At 46.5% G+C, this 20,101-nt stretch overlaps 1 protein-coding gene across 1 annotated transcript; it reads right to left on the reverse strand.

Annotated features, from left to right (window-relative positions):
• Nucleotides 1-202: 202 nt before the first annotated feature.
• WNT10B (Wnt family member 10B) lies at nt 203-19,803 on the reverse strand (the record flags this gene model as incomplete). Its single annotated transcript, XM_083351583.1, has 4 exons — nt 19,652-19,803; nt 12,360-12,622; nt 7,705-8,057; nt 203-661 (listed from the first exon to the last, which is right to left on the reverse strand). Exons 1-4 carry the CDS (start codon nt 19,780-19,782, stop codon nt 203-205), a joined length of 1,206 nt encoding a protein of 401 aa, XP_083207709.1. The 5' UTR covers nt 19,783-19,803.
• Nucleotides 19,804-20,101: the final 298 nt, after the last annotated feature.

The following is a 20,101-nucleotide window of genomic DNA, read 5'->3' on the forward strand; positions in this document are numbered from 1 at the left end:
AATTCTTCCTCGCTGCTCACCCTCTATTGGAAGCAAGTCTTCTCTTGAAAGGACCAGGTATGTTTCCAGGATGGAGCAAGGGACCCACAGAAAGTAGATCAGCAGCCCAAAGCTGGTCTTCTAATCATTATGGCTGATGCTGCAGCTGGCACTTGTCACACGGCTGGCTGGAGCACGGAGTAAAGGGTTAGGCCTTCCCTATTCATTTGCAGACACTAACCCATTCTGTGGAAGGACACTCCTCACACTGCACATGGCAGCACCAATGGAAACGGCATTGGCAACGCTGAGCTCGCACCTCCTGCAGCATGTTGTGGCCACGGCCACAGCACAGGCTGCTACAGCCATCTGGCCGTGGGCTGCTCTTGACACAGGGGCGACCGTGGGTGCCTGAGGAACCTAGGCTCGGATCTGGCTCACAGAAATCAGGAGAGGGTTCGTAGAAGATGAGGTGCTTGGCCAGATGGGAGCCGGGGAGTCGTGGCCAGAAGGCTCCCGAGTTTCTGTTGTCCAGCCGCGAGAGTGTGGCATAGTCCATTCGGTCCCGTAAGATGGAACCCACGTGGCGGAAATCCGGGGCTGCTAACCAACATGTCCGAAACTGACAGCTCCCAGAGGGGCCGTGACATTTACATCTGCGCTTGCTCAGCTCCGACACCACCTGCCAAGAGAAATCAGAAGGGAAGGTTAGCTGTAGAAAAAGGTTGAAATCCCTTGCTTCTTTTGATCCCACCAATTGAGTTGAAATGCGCAGTACCTATGGAAAGGGTTGAGGGGCGCTGACTGAACTGTATGTAGGTTTTTCAGAGAATCCAAAGCCAGCTTATATTTGATAAACTTCTTTTATCAAGCCAATCCATCATTAAGCCATGCACTACATAAAAAAGCATCAGCCAAAAAAATTGGAAGTGTTAACTCAACTGTCTTGAGTCTATAGAGCAAGCCAGTCTTTGTTTAGTCTGGAATCTCCCAGAATTCCCCCACCTTTCTAGTTGAGCTTCTAATACCAAAATGCTGTATATACTGACATATACTCACATCCACGAGTAAACCGACTTTCAAATTTTTAACCAAGAATGAGCCACTCATACATAAGGTAATGCTCAAAATGTTGGCATGTTTTAATTTCCACAATTGGATTATCCTTGGGTAATCCATAGATTACAATATCTATTTTTCATGCTATTTTAGTTTTAAAAAATTGAGAGCTTATCCATGGATGGGCTTATCCGTGAGTATATGAGTATTTTTTAAAAGTATCACAGCAAACAGTGTATTCATGGATAAGCCATCTGCGGATAAACAGAATCCAAATTTTGAGTGCATTTTGGCACTTAAAATTCTTGGTTTTTTTGTTTTTGTTTTACTCTTTTTTATTGGTTTATAGTATAAAAGGGAAAAAATACAAAAAACAAATAGTAGGAAAAATAGGGGAGGGAAAGGGGAAGGGAAGAGTGCAGAAAAGAAGGGGAAAAGAAAGAATTCTTGGTTTATTTTTGAGTGCATACCAGGGGTGGGCAAACTTGGCTCTTTTATGACTCGTGGACTTCAACTCCCAGAATTCCTGAGCCAGCATGGCTCACCTTGGAAACCTCTCCCTTTCCCCTCAGCATGGCTGGCTCAGGAATTCTGGGAGATGAAGTCCACGAGTCATAAAAGAGCCAAGGTTGTCTACCCCTGCTATATACCATATCGTAACCTATTCATGTGCAACACACCTACTAGGCTATGATTCTTAATGTCTGATCATATCTCAAGATATGTTGGAGAGTACTGATAGTTCACAACCATAATAGAGCCCAAAATTTAAGTTGCTAAGTGAGACATTTGTTAAGTGAGTTTTGCCCCATTTTATGATTTTCCTTGCCACAGCTGTTAAGTGAATAACTGCAGTTACGTTATTCAGGTTGTTAAGTCAATCTGGCTTCCCAATTGACTTTGCCTGTTAGAAGGTTGCAAAAGGTGATCACATGACACGGCAAGCATCACAAATATGAGCCAGTGGCCAAGCATCCGAATTTGGGTCATGTGACCATGGGGCTGCTACAACAGTTGTAAATGTGAAAAACGATAGTAAGTCACTGTTTTCAGTGCTGTAGTAACATTGAACAGTCACTATATGAACTGCTGTAAGCTGAGGACTACATGTACTTGCGATATATAGCTTTCATGTAGACATGTATGCCACTGGCCTCTCTAACCTTTTAGAGGTTTTTGAGAGTACCAACCAGGCATGTGGATACAGCTGACTCTGTCAACACAATATACCTGGATTTTATTTTATTTTTTAAAAAAACCTTTGAGAAATTTCCTTTCCAAAGCTTTTTGAGTAAACTTAGCATCAATGGATAAGAGGAAGTGTCTTTTAAAAACTAACTGGTTTTTTTTAAAAATCCCCACAATAGGATTAAATGGACAATTTTCTCAAAGAGGAAAGAAGTGGAATCCCACGAGGATATTCATAAACAATCTTGAGAACTAGGCAATGAGCTGGCTGAGTTTATGGATGACACTGACATATTCTAAGAGGTTAAAAACTAGGCGGAATTGTGATGAGCACCAGAAGGATCTCTTCAAGCTGGGTGAATGGTTAGCCAAACAGCAAATGGAATTCAATTTAAGTGAGTGTTAAGTGATACATGTTGGAACAAAACCCTCTAATTTCACATTTACGCTGGTGGGCTTTGAGCCGTCTTTAACCAACCAGGAAAATGATCTTGGGATTGTACTGGGTAGCTCAGTGAAAGTGTTGACTATTCAGTATAGAAAAGACAGATTTCACACTAGAGAGGATTAGAAAAGATACAGAATAAAAAAGCTAACCCTATCATAACCCTATATAAATGTACAGTATATACACATCTGGCGTGAGAGGTGGATAGACTTTTGTTGCCACATTTGGGGAAAAATATCTAACAGAGCTGGAAAAAATATGTTAAGAGGAGGACATAAATTCAAACATCCCCTATGAGGATAAAAACTACTCTTCCAAACTCTTTAGCTTTGAAAAAAAGAGAGGGATATAATAGATGAATAAAAACACCCATGGCATAATGAAAAGTTCTTCACCTTGTCTCAAAATGCTACAAATGCCATCCTGTAAAGTGGATGAGAAGATTTAAAATAGATCTCAGAAAACATGCCTTCACATAGTGAATAATGAACCTGCGTAATTCTTTGCCACAAGACATAGCGATGGCCACTTACTGGGTGACTTGTAAAGGTACTAGATAACTTAATAGAGAACAGGTCTATCCAAAGCAGTTGATTTTGGAGATCTAATATTTCTTCTACAGCGTAATTCCAAGGACTACTTACAGGGAAACAATGGCTGGAGGGCGGCATCACTCCCCCCTCTCAGAGGCCTGTCTGATACATAGCCTCCAAACTGATGGGCAACGATGTATTTCAGTTTCATTCATTCTGAAACCTATTTTATTGCTGTGCCAAGTTCTATCCATTATAGCCTCAATACGTATAAAGCATCTGTATAAGACGTCAGGATAAATGTGGAAAGTGTTCTACAATAGAACATATTCTCAGATAGGAGTCAAAATAAACTCACATTTATGTTTTTAGAAAATAACTAATTTTCCAGTTTTCTTGCTTGAATTGTGCAGAATGCTTCAATTTTGGATGATGATGTATTCAGACAACTTTTTAAGCAGGTCTATAAACTAGCTTGTCAACAAAAGTGCGTATAGTCAAGGCTATGGTCTTCCCAGTTGCAATGTATGGCAGTGAAAGTTGGACCATAAGAAAGGCTGAACGCCAAAGAATTGAAGCCTTTGAACTATGGTGCTGGAGAAGACTCCTGCGAGTCCCTTGGACTGCAAGGCGATCAAACCGGTCAGTCCTAGAGGAGATCAACCCTGACTGCTCTTTAGAAGGCCAGATTCTGAAGTTGAAACTCAAATACTTTGGCCACCTAATGAGAAGGAAGGACTCACTGGAGAAGAGCCTAATGCTGGGAAAGATTGAGGGCAAGAGAAGAAGGGGACGACAGAGAATGAGGTGGCTGGATGGAGTCACTGAAGCAGTAGGCGTGAGCTTAAATGGACTCCAGAAGATGGTAGAGGACAGGAAGGCCTGGAGGAACATTGTCCATGGGGTTGAGATGGGTCGGACACAACTTCGCAGCTAACAACAACACAACAACAACCACCTCCGGAAGCAGAGACACAACCCATCGTGAGAGGATGAGGAGTGGCCTGCTTCTGGGGGTTCGCCCGGCCAAGTGGCAGTGGCAGGGCGACAATCCAGAAACCCACCTACCCGACTCGACCCTCCTGCAAATTCACCATCCAGGGGACTGCCTTCCCGGAACCACCTGTGACTATGCTCGTTCAATACTCTAGCACAGTACTGCACGCCCTCAGGGGTTCCCCCCTCTCCTGGGTGCGACCCGCCTACACTACATCCAATCTCGTGAATTCCCAAAACTTATGGTCTTGGGCGACTTTAACCTACCGTCCCTGGGAGGATCGTCTGAACTGGCTCGGGAGTTCATGGCTTCCATGGCGGCCATGGACCTGTCGCAAATAATTTCTGGACCGACTCATGAGAGAGGCCACACCCCGGACTTGGTGTTCTTGTCTGGACGGTGGCGTGATGATATCGGTGGGGGTGCCACAACTGTTACGCCCCTGTCATGGACCGATCACCACCTCCTGCGGCTAGACTTTCCCTTTGCCACCCCCCACCGTGGGTGTACGGTGCCAGTCAGATGGTACCGCCCTAGGCGCCTAATGGACCCTGATAAGTTCCAGGCAGCGCTTAGGGACACGCATGCACTCCCTGCTCACAGCTCGGCGGATGCCTTAGTGGAAGCCTGGGAAAAGGCAGCCACGGAGGCTCTGGACCGAGTTGTACCCTTGCGGCCTCTGACCCGGCGCAGATCCCAGCGAGCCCCATGGTTCACCGCGGAGCTCCGGGAGATGAAGCGTCGGAGACGGAGCCTAGAGAGCCGTTGGAGATCCAGTCAATCCGAATCCGACCAATTGCGACTAAGAATCCTCACCAGGTCTTATCTCGCTGCGATAAGGGTGGCAAAATCCAACTACTTTTCCACCCTCATCGCGTCCGCAGATAATCGCCCGGCTGCCTTGTTCAGGGTGACTCGCTCCCTATTAAACCAAGAGGTGAGGGAGGAACCCTTGCAAGGTCGAGCCGAGGAATTCGGTCAATATCTGCTGGATAAAATTGCTCGGATTCGAACTGGCCTGGACTCCAACTGGGCTGAGCTGGAAGAACAAGACATGGACAGTCTTGTCGACGTCATCTGGGAGGAATTTGATCCTGTAACTCCTAAGGAAGTGGACAGGATTATGAGAAGGTTGAGCGCCTCCACTTGCTTACTGGACCTGTGCCCTTCCTGGCTAGCCTATGCAGCTCGAGAGGGGACATGAGGCTGGTTCCTAGCGGTCATCTCTGCTTCTCTGAGTGAGGGTCACTTCCCCACCGCCTTGAAGGAGGCGATGGTGAGACCTCTCCTCAAGAAGCCCACCTTGGACCCATCCTCTTTGAATAACTTTCGTCCTGTCTCCAATCTTCGCTTCCTTGCGAAGGTTGTCGAGAGCGTGGTGGCGCACCAACTTCCTCAGATCCTGGATGAAGCGGTTTATCTAGACCCGTACCAATCGGGTTTCAGGCCGGGCTACAGCACGGAGACGGCATTGGTCGCTCTGATGAATGATCTCTGGAGAGCCCGGGACAGGGGCCATTCCTCTGTCCTAGTCTTATTAGACCTCTCAGCGGCTTTCGATACCATCGACCATGGTATCTTGCTGCGACGCCTCAGGGGACTGGGAGCGGGAGGCACGGTTCTGCGTTGGTTCTCCTCCTTTCTCCAGGGTCGCTCGCAGTCGGTGCTGGCAGGGGGACAGAGGTCGACACCGAGGCCTCTCGCTTGCGGAGTCCCTCAGGGGTCGGTCCTCTCGCCTCTCCTGTCCAACATCTACATGAAACCGCTGGGTGAGATCATTCGCAGCTTTGGAGTAGGGTACCATCAGTATGCTGATGACACCCAGCTTTTCATCTCAACTCCAAACAATATCAGTGATGCCCTCGACGTGATGTCCCGCTGCCTGAAAGCGGTCCGGGAATGGATGGGGAGGAACAGGCTTCAACTGAACCCGGACAAGACTGAATGGCTGTACGTACCGGCAAGCCAGGATATTCAGAACGTCCCATCCCTTAACATTGGGGACAAGTTACTACCACCTGTTGATAGGGCCCGCAACCTGGGTGTCCTCCTAGACTCGCAGCTCTCCCTGGAAGATCACATAGGAGCTGTGACCAAGGGGGCCTTCTCTCGGGTTCGACTAGTTCGCCAACTACGGCCTTATCTGGACCTGGATGCCTTACGTACAGTCACCCATGCCCTTATGACCTCTCGCCTAGACTACTGTAACGCTCTCTACATGGGGCTGCCCTTGAGATCCACTCGGAAGCTTCAACTGGTGCAAAGTGCAGCGGCACGGACACTCCTGGGAGCCTCCCGATACTCCCATATCACACCTCTCCTCCGTGCGCTGCACTGGCTTCCGGTTGCCTGCCGTGTGAAATTCAAGGTGCTAACAATGACATACAAAGCCCTACATGGCATGGGTCCGGACTACCTACGGGAGCACCTTCTGCCAATGTCAGCACCCCACCGTCCTGTGCGCTCCCACAGAGAGGGCCTCCTCAGGGTGCCACCGCTCAAGGAGTGTCGGCTGGTGGCCCCCAGGGGGAGGGCATTCTCAGTGGGTGCACCAGCCCTCTGGAACAGCTTACCAACCGAAATCCGGATGGCCCCCAACCTCCGCACCTTCCGGCGCGATTTAAAAACCTTCCTGTTCCAGCAATCCGGCCTGGCATGATAGCTTTAATTGGGGGTCCCAGTTTGTTTTACTATTGTTTTTATTGTTCAATCTGTATCTCTTCCTTCCTCTGTACACCGCCCCGAGTCCCTCGGGAGAAGGGCGGTCTATAAAAACAAATAAATAAATAAAATAAATAAATAAATAAACTTGCTCCCAAATTTCTTATTACCAAGAGAATTGTCATCTGCATCAATGTAAGCACAGTTCACTCTCTCATATGAGAAACTTTCATTTAGAGGAGCTCAGCAATTGTATTTCTGTTGGATCAGCTATTCCAAGCATACTATCCGATTAACAGAAGCAAGCTCCATCAGAGGTTCATGCAAAAGAAGAAAATCCTAATGCCTCCCTATACTGGGAATAAATAACATAAATAGTTCTGCTAAATCTAATGTAGAAATGCAGTAGATTTATTGAATGGAAGCAAGCATAATGAGAATGATAAATCATGCAGAAACACAGCAGGCATCTTCCCTCTGAGAGTAGATGGTTTGAATGTATTTCTCTTGCACACCGCAGTTATCTCAACACATGGTTTGGGAAAAGAATCTGAATTTAGTCGAGCCACATTTACTATTATAACTTTATGTTCTCAAACTCATCTCCACGGCCGTGACAGCTACACATTAGCAATAAACATTAAAAAAACATGAATCCTGAGAATTTCAAACACTGTACCAGATAACAGATATAGATTAACTGCTACGAACACCAAGTAATGCAACTGTGGCAGAATCGTAGCAATAAGATTATCTCCATGATTACTCTTTCATTATGCCACGGATAGACTTTCATCCTTCCATCCTCCAAAACCCTGCCCAAGGGTTTCATACCTTACCTTTCTGCCCACGCGATGACTGTGTAGCTGCATCCGGGCATGAGCATCACGGGGTTTTCTTCGTGGGTCTAAAAAATGCCGGGCAAATCTCTGGGCATACGCAAAATCTGCACTGCAGCCACCCCATTCCCAGGTGTCCTGAGGGCTGGGTTGCCCCCACAACGAGGATGGCATAGGGGGCAGGCTTTTGCCCCGGCTTAGAGACTGCAGCTGGGTGAGTTTCAGTTTCTGGTTCTCTGTGCCTTGTCTGGCACAGCCACAACTTTGTAGTTCCCCAAGACTGCAGGCAGTTGCCACTGCATGGGTCACACCAGCTGCTAGCAAGGAGAAGACAAATGCGCTTTCCCGGAAGCCTAGGAAGCAAACACAGTGAAGAGTATAAATTTGCTAAAGGCTCAAGCCAAGAAGACTTTAAATAATAATAATAATAATTAATTAATAATAATAATAATAATAATAATAATAGTAGTAGTAGTAGTAGTAGTAGTAGTAGTAGTAGTAGTAGTAGTAGTAATAAGTTGGAAGGGACCTTGGAGGTCATCTAGTCCAACCCCCTGCTCAGGCAGGAAACCTTATACCATTTCAGGCAAATGGCTGTCCAGTCTCTTCTTAAAAACTTCCAGTGTTGGAGCATTCATCACTTCTGGAGGCAGGTTGTTCCACTGGTTAATTGTTCTAACTGTCAGGAAGTTTCTCCTTAGTTCTAGGTTGCTTCTCTCCTTGACTAGTTTCCATCCATTGCTTTTTGTCCTGCTTTCAGGTGCTTTGGAGAACAGCTTGACTCCCTCTTCTTTGTGGCAGCCCCTGAGATATTGGAACACTGCTATACATGGGTTCAAGGTGATGTTGACTCTTGGGCGTTTAGAGTAGGTCAAAGTCTCCCTTAATCCCACAACTCCTTCAGTTCTTTTTTTAACTTAAGACTACAGTACTCTGTCCACTTTACATCATTCTCATTCCTAAATCCAGACCTGAGATAATCCTGATTTGGGGATTTAAGAAAGCTGGATTCTCATCCTTTCATCAAATTAAATGTTTGTGCATATAAAATAGCTAATAATAATAATAATAATAATCTGAAATAAAGCTGTGGGTGGCCTTTAAAAATCTACTCTAAAATAATTTATTTTCACAGTATGAATGAGTTGTTACAGCTTGCTTCCCTAAAGAACTTCTGGATCTTCCTGCCTCACTAATGCACTAATTCCAGGATTCCCTTCGGAAAAACAATTACTCCTAAATTACCCCATAGCCTAAATATGCCCTTGCCTACAGCCTTCTGTAAGCTGGTGCCTCCAGATATGTTGAACCTCAACATTTTGAAAAATCACACAGACGCAACTGTCGGGCAGGTTGGGAATTAATGCGCTGCAAGTCAACACGTCTGGAGAACATCAGGTTGAAAAACATGAGTATTCCTACTCATGTTGCATTGAACTCATTAGGACTGCTAAGCATCACACATGCCTAGAGCTGGTATTTTAATTCTTGACTGTTGTTTATAAATTGATACAGACTTGCTTTATAATTAGCCATGATATCTATGAACACGATGCCTCTAGTCCCTGGCACCTATTAGGCATTTCCTCCTTAATCCATTCTTCATTAGTCTCCTGATGCTTCTCCTATTCCTGTGAACGCAGATGAGCCCCACCAAACTCATGACACATCAAGCAGCAGCTGACACATCAAGCAGCGGCTCAGCCCAGGTGCTTGGTTTGGAGCTTGCTCCAGCTCTTGCCTGCCCAGAGGCCTTGCTTTGAACTCGGGTTTAAATTTAGAACCGGCTCCTTCAAAGCTCAATTAATAAAAGAGATGCAAAGGACAAAAGAAAAGAGCTGCTTGCCAATTTGCCTCTGGAGTCAGGTGTTGGCCACTCTTAACACAGCCAAGGCAAGAGGCCTGGGTGAGGCAGCACCTGGGAAGAAAGGCAGGGGCGAAAAGAAGGGCAGCCGTGACCAGGCAGGCTTAGCAAGATGCTCTCAGCTGCTCCCTCCACCTGGGAGACGATGCGTGCAGCCATGCCACCCACAGAACACGGATGTGGAGAGGCATCAGAATCACTGCTCTTCACTGTTCCCAGTTGTTGGTCCGGCTAGGGGTGGAAAGAGGCAAAAGCAATGAGTTGCTGCTGCTGCTGCTTTTGGCAGGATTCCTCTTGCTCATACCCTTCCAAGTCAGGAATCCATCATCAAGAGTGCCTTTTCCCAACTCCACTTGTGGTCAAGAACCTTCTACAGATTATCCCTTTTCTGAAGACTGTGCCCAAGCAGTTATTGTCAGGTTTGTCCATTCCTTAAAAGGATGGCGGTCCTCCTAAGGTTGCTAAATGTCAACTCCCAGCATTCTTCCCAGCTAATGGTGAGGGATGCTAGGAGTTGGAGTTCACAGCGAAGGGTCCTTCCTCCGCAGCACACATACGGGAACAGAGGAAGGAGCTGATGAGAGTGAGCCAACCAAAGCAGCCCAGGCTTAGTCGCAGGATTCTTACTGATGCAAAGAAAAGGAGCAGCTGGTGGCTGCTGCTGCTGCTCCTATCTGGTGGGAGTGATCAATAAACCAGGGGACGCGGTGGCTCAGTAGGTTAGGATGCTGAGCTTGTCGATCAGAAGGTCGGCAGTTTGGCGGGTCGAATCCCGAGTGCCGCGTAACAGAGTGAGCGCCTGTTACTCATCCCAGCTTCTGCCAACCTAGCAGTTCGAAAGCACGTAAAAATGCAAGTAGAAAAATAGGGACGGTGGGAAAGTAACAGCGTTCCGTGTGCCTTTGGCGTCTAGTCATGCCGGCCACATGACCACGGAGACGTCCTCGGACAAGCGCTGGCTCTTCGGCTTTGAAACAGAGATGAACACCAGCCCCTAGAGTTGGAAACGACTAGCACGCATGTGCGGGGGAACCTTTACTTTTACCTTTATCAATAAGCCAGTTTGAGGTGATGGGGCAAAGATCATTATTATCAAATTTATTTGCCACCGTCTCCCAGTTCAAAGCAATTCTGAGCAGCTCAAAGATGCTATTTGCTGACAGCAGCCCTACAGGAATTACACTCTACCCCTACCACCTTTACTTGTTCCTCTTCCTCGGGCAGCCATTTTTACTCTCAAACTGAAGATAGTTGGCTACATCGTACAATGTGCAATGAAGGAAGAATTCATTTCAGACAGCTTAGACCAGGAGTCCCCAACTCCTGGCCCGTGGCCCACTACTGGGCTGTGCCTTATTCAGAACTGGGCCACGCAACTGGCTGGCCTGCATATGTGCATGTGGAGCTCAAGTTGCACAAGCAGCGGGCCAGTGTGCATGCGCTCAACTTCACAAGTGGCGGGCTGGTCCCCTTTTGCACTCCCCCCCGCCCAACCGGGCTACCTAGCAGTAAAGGTTGGGGACTTCTGGCTTAGATCAACATTCCCACCTGGTGCTTTTCAGCTGTGATGGACCTAAATTCTAATTCTTGTTACCCAGGCCTCAAGAAACCTTGGCTTGTAGCCCACAGACTTCAGTCAGTTTGTGGAAGAAGGATGTACAATTAAAGTTGCCTACTGTTCTCCAGAAACGAGCCCTTTATCTCAGTGTTTCCCAGACACTGGACAACTGGAATACTCTATTTTTGGTTTCAACATCCAAACTGGATTAATACTTAAATCAGAGGTGGCAACAGAAGGCTCAGCTGACCATATCCAGTTTTCAGCTTCCAGAGAATTGCTAAACTGTGTTGACAAATCAACAGTTTACAAGAGCATAACTGTCCCAGACTTTGCAGGGGGGCGGGGTAGGAGGACAAAATCAGAAGCAAAATTGGTGCCCTAAACCCACTAAGGCACCTGATTGTAACCTTTTAGTCACAGTGCTTTACAGCCCTTTCTAAGCAGTTTACAGAATCAACATATTGCCTCCAACAATCTGGGTCCTCATTTTACCAACCTCAGAAGAATGGAAGGCTAAGTCTACCTTGAGCCAGTGAGAATCGTACTCTTGGAATGAACAGTGACTTAGCCTGCAGCACTTTGTTCTAACCACTGCACTACCACAGCTCTTTTAAGACCTACTGTAGCATTTTAAAAATAACCCAGGAGGGGTAATCAAAAGCTATTTTTTTAAATGAAGAGGACAGATTTCTGATTCTTATTCTCACAATACGTTCTAGATGCAGATGCTCATAAGCCACGTCAATTTCACTCACCAGCTTTGCTCTCTCCCCGTTTAAATTTCTAATGACCTACAACAAATCTTCATGAAACAAATCATGAAGCAACTTATATTTGAAGACTTTAAGGAGCCATGGGGGGGAAAGGGCTTTATCCATGAGGCTTAGTAACTAAATGAAGACCAGCTAGGCCTGAAAACAAAATGCTGCAGCTTCCTTTTCTACACACAAAGATCCACAGCATCTTCCTTCGGGAGGCTTACATTTACATTTTTAAAATAGATCTATTCATGCCAAATCGCCCAGGTTCGCTGACATTCCTCCTTGTTCTTCGGTAATCCCACGTTACTTCATTTCTGTGGACACTAGATCAGTAAAGAGGGAAAGGAGAGGATAGAAGGGGAACCATGGGCAGTGAGAGACGAACCAACTCCCATTTTTATTGCCCACCAACCCCAACGAAGGGGTTGTCCCAAGCCCGGCATTTTCTCCCACTTAATCCTCTTCTCACCTCTCTTCAGAATGGCACTGTTAAGAAGCACAGTGCTCCCGCTGCTCAGGTCGGAACAATTCCAGCGCCTCTCTTGCAACTGGTGTTGGCACTCGTGGAGGGCGAGGTGAATGCCTTGTAAAGCTGAAGCCATCGCTTCTGGGCTGCGCACACAGAGTCCAAATTGGCGCCGGGTCAGCCAGGGCAGGGTCATGCACATGGCGTTAGAATTCAGAACAGACTCTGCCAGCACTTTGGGCCCCAAGGGACTGTGGCCCAGCATTCTAAGAGAGAAAAGGAAAAAGGAAATCTTGAGTTGAGAAGGAAAGAGAAAATGATCAGGAAGCATTTGATTGCTTGATCTCAGAGCCAGAATGACTTAGGCCTAGGAATGAGGGAGAGAGAGAGAGAGAGAGAGAGAGAGAGAGAGAGAGAGAGAGAGAGAGAGAGAGAGAGAGGAGGGAGGGAGGGAGGGAGGGAGGGAGAGGGAGGGAGGGAGGGAGAGAGGGAGGGAGGGAGGGAGGGAGAGAGAGAGAGAGAGGGAGGGAGGGAGGGAGGGAGGGAGGGAGGGAGGGAGAGGGAGGGAGGGAGGGAGAGAGGGAGGGAGGGAGGGAGGGAGGGAGGGAGGGAGGAGAGAGAGAGAGAGAGAGAGAGAGAGAGAGAGAGAGAGAGAGAGAGAGAGAGAGAGAGAGAGAGAGAGAGAGAGAGAGATGGAATAGGTTCACTTGTGCATTCCCTAATGGAATGTGTGGATCACTCTGGCAAATGAGAGAAAAAGACGCTCATTGGAAAAAAAATCAGACCAGAGAGGCAGGAGCCCCCCGTGGCTTAATGGTCAGAGAAAGAAACGTAGGAGAGACCTGCCCTGATGGATCAAGCCATTAAAAGTGAAGGTGGGAAGTTTGTACTTTCAGACTTGCAAGAGTCTGTTAATGTAACCTTACAATTAAGTAGACTTAGTTTATCCAGTTGCATTTCTTATCTGGTTTGTCTGGGAAGGCTGACACCCTAATTGTAGCATCAATATGCCTGGTAACCACTTTTTTTTTATCCCGTGCCCTCCCAAGGTGTCAGGCTTCCCAGGTAGACCAGACAGGAAACACAACCAGATGAGCTAATTCGACTTTATTGCAAGGCAACATTAACAGAATCTTACAAATCTGAAAGTATAAATCTCCAGCTGCCTCTGATAACAGCCTGGTACATTAGGGGGAGTTCCTTTCTCAGTTTCTTTCTCTGCCTGTTATGCAACAGTAGCGCCTTCCCCTCCCCTTGTCTGTTTCGTAGGCACCCTCTCATCCCCCTGTCTCCCAAGGCCATTCCCTCATACCATAGACCAGGGTTGCCTTTGCCTCATCCTCAGCACCGAGCTAAGGTGATTCGGAGTCATCTTTAGCTGAATCTGGTTTCAAAGTAGTGGAAGGGTTCTTCTCCTGAAACCATTTTGATGACTGATACCATCCAACCTGATTCATCACTAGCACGATTGTGGATGCGGACAAGTTGGGATCCGCCGAGGTCCTATCAGCCACTTGCTGAAAGCCTACCCTTAGTACAGTAGCCATTTGGGTTAGTTTGTGGGAAAGATCAGACACCTGGCATCTACCCTCTGTGTTTTTCTACAAATTGTTGATGCTACAATTTGGCCGCTTTAAAATGGGTGAACTTCTCAGAATTCCAGGAGATCAAACATTGATCTAGGTCGGGGTAGGCAAAACCTTGGCTCTTTTATGACTCGTGGACTTCAACTCCCAGAATTCCTGAGCCAGCCATGCTGAGGGGAAAGGGAGAGGTTTCTAAGCTGAGCCATGCTGGCTCAGGAATTCTGGGAGTTGAAGTCCACGAGTCATAAAAGAGCCAAGGTTGCCTACCTCTGGTCTAGGTACTTCATTACTCACGTACGGCTTGACCAGCACTTTTCAAAAATCTAACCAGCACTCCACTCCTAGCAAGTAAAGCTCTAGCATGTTTTTGAAAGACCTGTTTTTTTTAAAAAAAAATATGAGTTTAGCTTTCTTTTAGAACAGCTCCAGATCATTGTTTAAAAAATAGGACTAATGCTCTCAAGTGATCTACAGTGTAAAAAAAAGAAAGGAAAGAAAAAAAGCAGGGTTCTGCTAGCTGCATGTTACTGCGTTTACCACATTACAATGTTTTTTTCATTCTTCTGCCAACAAAAGGATTTCATAGGGCTGTCCTTATTGCTATTTTAATTACCTGAGGCTTGGAATGGCACAATTTTGCCTGCTCTGCTCTAATACCACGGCTGAACTTCATCTACTTCCAGGTGCGGCCAGCCACAGGAACAAAACTGGATTAGCTGCCATCACTGGAATTCCATTGCGGCACTCAGGGCTTTTTTTCTCATAGAACGCTCAGAACGGAGTTCCGGCACCTTTTTTGGATGGAACCTTGTAGGGTAGGCAAGGCGGGTTGTATGACATGTGTGAGTTCCGGCACCTTTTTCTTTTACAAAAAAAGCACTGGCGGCACTAGATGAAGATGCAGGTAGCTCATTACCAGTGACCATTCTGCTTTATACTATGCCCTTCTGCCTCCTCCATGGACCCATATTTAGCTCTCTTTCAGAAAAGTGCTAAACCTGTGTTCAAAATTAGCCAACGGGTCACTGGCTGTGCATCTGACATCCACTTGATGGATGTCACAGGTGGATAAATGTACTCTCCCAAACACTCACCTACATTCACCTGGCTGTGTCCAATCCCTGATGGGACTAGGATTGGTATTTGCTATCCTACTTGTTGGTAGGATGGCAAGTGATGCTGGGTGGGAAGGTTGGAGGATTCTACCAATCACCTTTCTTACTGTACATATTTTCCTCTTCTCTCTGCCCATGACAGAGAAGAGGATCTAGATGTGCTGGCCAGCAACCCTGGTTCCATTACAAAAGCTTCTAGATCAGGGGTGTCAAACTGCTGGCCCACAGGCCGGATGCCTCATGCCGAAACTGCACCCACCCCATTGCTGGCAATGGAAAAAAAAAGTCACGATACATCGCGACACGTCACATAATGTTGTGGGTTTGACACCCCTGTTCTAGATGGTTTAAATAGGGGCAGAAGGCAAAAGGACAGAGTGTGTGGGAGAGACAGGCAATGAAAAATCAGATCTCCTGCATTTTAATTTTTAATTTTTAACTCCACACAGGCTTCTCTCTCCACACAGAGCTGGGCTAAGTGCATTTTGTCAAACATATGTGCAGAGTTGTACAAAAGCCTTCTGGCCATCCAGCCAGGCTCCACCATCTAAGGGAGAGGGCTGCACCTGGGTGGTGGAGTTTGCAGGGGGAAATTCCCTGCCTGGGCCCCCTCTGGCACTAGATAAAAGCAAGGTTGGAGATCAAAAGTATCCCCCCAAGGCTCTGCACCCAAAAATAGGGGAGGGGGAGTGAAAGGATGTTCACATGACAGAAAGGCAGCGCCCCTCCCAGATCTAAAGCAGGGTGTCTCTGCAGCAGAGGGAACAGAGTAGGAGTAGCCCAGGCAGTGGGAGACACAGACATATGAATGTGGGAAAAGGGAGTGGAGCCAGGTTTCCTGATGAGAAGAGGCCACCATAGCAACCACCCAATGGAGACAGGACATCCTCACAGCAATGGATGTATAGCTTTAACAGTTCCTGCATGCCCTGTGATTGCCATCACACATAGTATCTTACATAAACTACAAATGCTTTCCTCCTAAACGCCTACAGATGAATTCTCCTGAAGATCAAGCACTGCCTCAGTCCTTCTCCCTTGCCCAAACCATCCTTCCACAAAGCAACTTTTCACTCCGGACAGGAATAGGGATACAGAACATGCCACATCTGGGTTTCTCATCTGTAGCAGTAGTGCAAGAGAAGCATGGCTGCAGCCTTCGAAAAGGCAGGTTGCATTCCTGGAAAGAAAACTACATTAAGCAATGAGCTTTACCCCTTAAAGAAGCAGACCTGTACTTGAAGACTGCATTCCTACAGTTTGGGGATAAAACCTGTTTGAATCCAGTGGAATATGCATCTGAGTGAACAAGCTGAGGACTCTGCTATAACTGGCTCATCATAATCTAGTGGCTACTCATAAACCATAGCTAAGTTCCCCGGGGCTTTTGTGATCACGTGATAGATTATGGGAGTGGTACGATGGCTTCTATTCCTGCTCTGCAGAATGGAAAACTTCTACTCCTAGAATTGTCTGTTAGGGCTGTGCGATGCACTGGATTGGATTTTTTTTTCCCAAAAGGGGGGAGGGGTGCTTTGGAGCTTTCAGTCCTTGTATACATTAATTAAAGCCTACAGAAGCTGCAATGAGCCTGTAAATCTCCAAAGGACCGCAAGAACCTCTTTCTTCTCTGAAGTTGGGAGTGTCCTCCGAGCATCTGAGATGGGGAAAGGCCATCAACTGAGGGCATAGCTTGGGTCCCAAAGTTGCACACAGTCCAGCCCCAACCTTCCTTGTTTTCCCAAATTTTACTTTTTTATGGGCAAAAGGAGATTAATAATAATAATAATAATAATAATAATAATAATAATAATAATAATAATAATAATAATAATAATAATAACAACAACAACAACAACAACTCAATAGGTAGACAAAAATGCCAAATCCAGTCTGAACATCTGGCTGACTGTGCGATGATCAATAATAATAAAGGGACCTTGGAGGTCATCTAGTCCAACCCCCTGCTGGTAACTTAAAACCATCATTAAATGTATGTTTGCAAGTCGAGGATTCTCTGTAGATTCTTAGTATACATTCCTGATATTTTTCACACATTTCTACAGGAACAATCTCCAGCCTGATGAGGTAGCATAGCAAGTCTTGAGGGGAAGATTCCTGAACTAACTTACGTTACATAACAACAACAACAACAAGAAGAAGAATAAAGTTGGAAGGGACCTTGGAGGTCATCTAGTCCAACCCACCGCTCAGGCAGGAAACCCTATACCATTTCAGATAAATGGCTGTTCAGTCTCCTCTTAAAAACTTCGTGTTGGAGAATTCACAACTTCTGGAGGCAGGTTGTTCCACTGGTTAATTGTTTTAACTGTCAGGAAATTTCCCCTTAGTTCTAAATTGCTTCTCTCTTTGGTTAGTTTTTATCCGTTGCTTCTTGCCCTGTCTATCACTATGTCTATCACTATGTTTAAATTAAAGCTGAGTTAATCTTGTCCCAGATCTACCCACTTTTTGTAGTGCACCCTTGACATGCCCCCAAAAGGCAAAGGGTGATCCTTGAATAGTTGTACAGCCTGAAAAATCAGGAAAAGGATCAGCCAAATTCCTCTTTCTCGAAAGCCCACTCACAAGAAACACTCCAGTGGAGGACCTCTCATGCGCCACTACACTTTGCCACTTGCCTAGTCAGTCAACAGTGGCAAGCAGGTGACTTAATGCAGACAGGGTTGCCTTACGCCTCTTTCTCCCTGCTAACTTTAAAGCTTCGACCTTCCAAATTGACACCATCCAAATGTGGAAGGCTTAGGCTATACACCTCTCATCTGCTGTCTGTCTGGTTAACAGGCTGGGAAAGAATATCTTAAGCAATGCCTTGTTTTCGAGATTGGAAAGAAAGGAAACAGGAGAAATTCCCGTGCCACACACCATTTCCAAATTTCAGCAAGGTTTAAAACAGGGAACATCCTGGTTTCTCTTCCACTCTCAGAGGCAGAAGTCCTTGGTCTGTAGGAGGGAAAGAACGGCACTTGCACCCTGAGTTATGGAACAGGACATTGGGCCTAGTGTTATGGAACAGGACATTCCGGTCTAGTGTGGTCACTGGGTTAAGCATTCCAAGGCCGGAAGCAGGAACCTTTTCCAATCCTCAGCTTGGCCCTCTGAAAAGTTGTAGCTAAATGTGTTGAACCAGCACAAGGCAGGTAGTCTTCAACTTACAACCATCCATTTAGCGACAGTTGAAAGTTATGATGGGACTGGAAAAGTGACTCACGACAGCTCTTCGCACTTACTACTGTCACCAGTGTTCCTGCATTTGCACGATGAAAATTTGGGCCCCTGGCAACGAATGATAGTTGGGATACCCCAGGGTCACATGATCACCATCTGCAGCCTTCCCAACCAACTTCCAACAAGCAAGGTCAATGGGGGAAGCAGGATTGGCTTAATGACTGCCTGTTTTGTATAACAGTGACACTTTCACTTAACGACCATGGCAAAAAAAGGGCATACATTGAGTGTGACTCATTTAACAACCACTTTACTTTGCAATGGAAGTTCTGGTCCCGGTTGGGGTCATAAGTCAAAGACTACCTGTCACTGGACTTGTCAGAGATTATAACAGTTTGACTCCAGTACCTGGGGGCGGGGGGGAGGGGGATTAGAGCAAGGAAGGCTCTATTAATAGCATAAAGCAGACTGGAAAGTTTCACAAAAATATCTAATTTAATACTGGAACACTGCTAATGAGAGCTGCCCATTTTAGCTTCATTCTAATTTCTGGCTTTTCAGGAGAAGCCAGACATGTACATCAGAACTAGCCCCACAGCTGTTATACACAGGGCTGTTACAGCATCCGTTTTAGCCAACATGAAAATCGCCCTTAATGATGGCTACTCGCTGATACCCGAGATGGAGAAACATGACATACAGCTCTTGCCCTACATTCAGCACCAACAGGAACCGTCCTTGGCTCATGGACGAAACCCACCTGGCAATCTGACGGGTGGATAAGAGTACTCTCCCAAACACTCACCTACCCTCACCCGATCTGGGTCCAATCTCTGATGGGGATGTGATTGGCACTTGTTGCCATACCAGCAAGTGATGCTTGGTGGGAAGGTTGGAGGACTCCACCAATCACGTTTCTTAACTATTCCCATAATAAAACTGTAAGAGCAGCATCAGTTGTCATCCAATCGCCTCTCCCACGATTCCCTCCCCCCCCCCCCCGGTCTCTTTCTAACCATCTTGGAGTGTAGAGGGCTATCTGTCGCATGCTCAGAGGCTTCAGCTCATCCCGAGAATAATTTTTAAGATCACATTCTGGGAGCCCTACTTTCCGCTTCCCTCAATTTAAACTCCAAAACCGGATCGTTCTGGCACTTAGCTCATATTTAGCGGGAGGGGGAAGGTTAAAAAAGGGCATAAAACAGCTGCAGAGGCTGTTCTCACCCTATCATTGGCTCTGTAGAGAGGGGGAGGTGGGAAAAATGTGCTTAGAGTAGACCGCTCTTCTTTGAGACTTCTGCCCTGATCCCCAAGTTCTTCAAAGTGACTTCAAAACCCGCATCCTCTTGAGGCTACTACCTGATCCAGGATAGGCACCTCAGCTCCCAACAGTCATGTTACTTACCCTCTCCAAAGGCAGAGGCAAGCAGCAAAAAGGCAAGTATTCACATGGGGGTTCCTCGGGGCCATGCTGAACTCCACCTGGATGCCTTGGGTTGGTTCTCTAGTGTGGTTGGATGATGCCCTCTCCCTCATGTCCCTGCCACGGAGGGATGGGGGTGAAAAACCTGCAAAAGGAAAATCTAAGAACCAGGCGGAAAGCAAGTTGTTTGGAGTCAGTGGCTGAGCTCACATCCAATGTGGACAATTGAGAGGCCCGGTGGCCACATGTGGACAGCGCATTCAGCTGGATTAGTTTTAGCCTTCTATATGTTTTCACATGGTACATTGGGTTAGTTTATTTTATTTTGTGCAAACCAAGAAAAAAGCTAATTCAACTTAAGGGCGTTATTGTATATAAGGGTAGGTAGTACAGAGCAATGGACAACGGATTGACTGGACCAAGAATTTATGT

Source organism: Vipera ursinii (genome assembly GCF_947247035.1).
Source record: "Vipera ursinii genome assembly, chromosome: 2".
Classification (NCBI taxonomy): Eukaryota; Metazoa; Chordata; class Lepidosauria; order Squamata; family Viperidae; genus Vipera; species Vipera ursinii.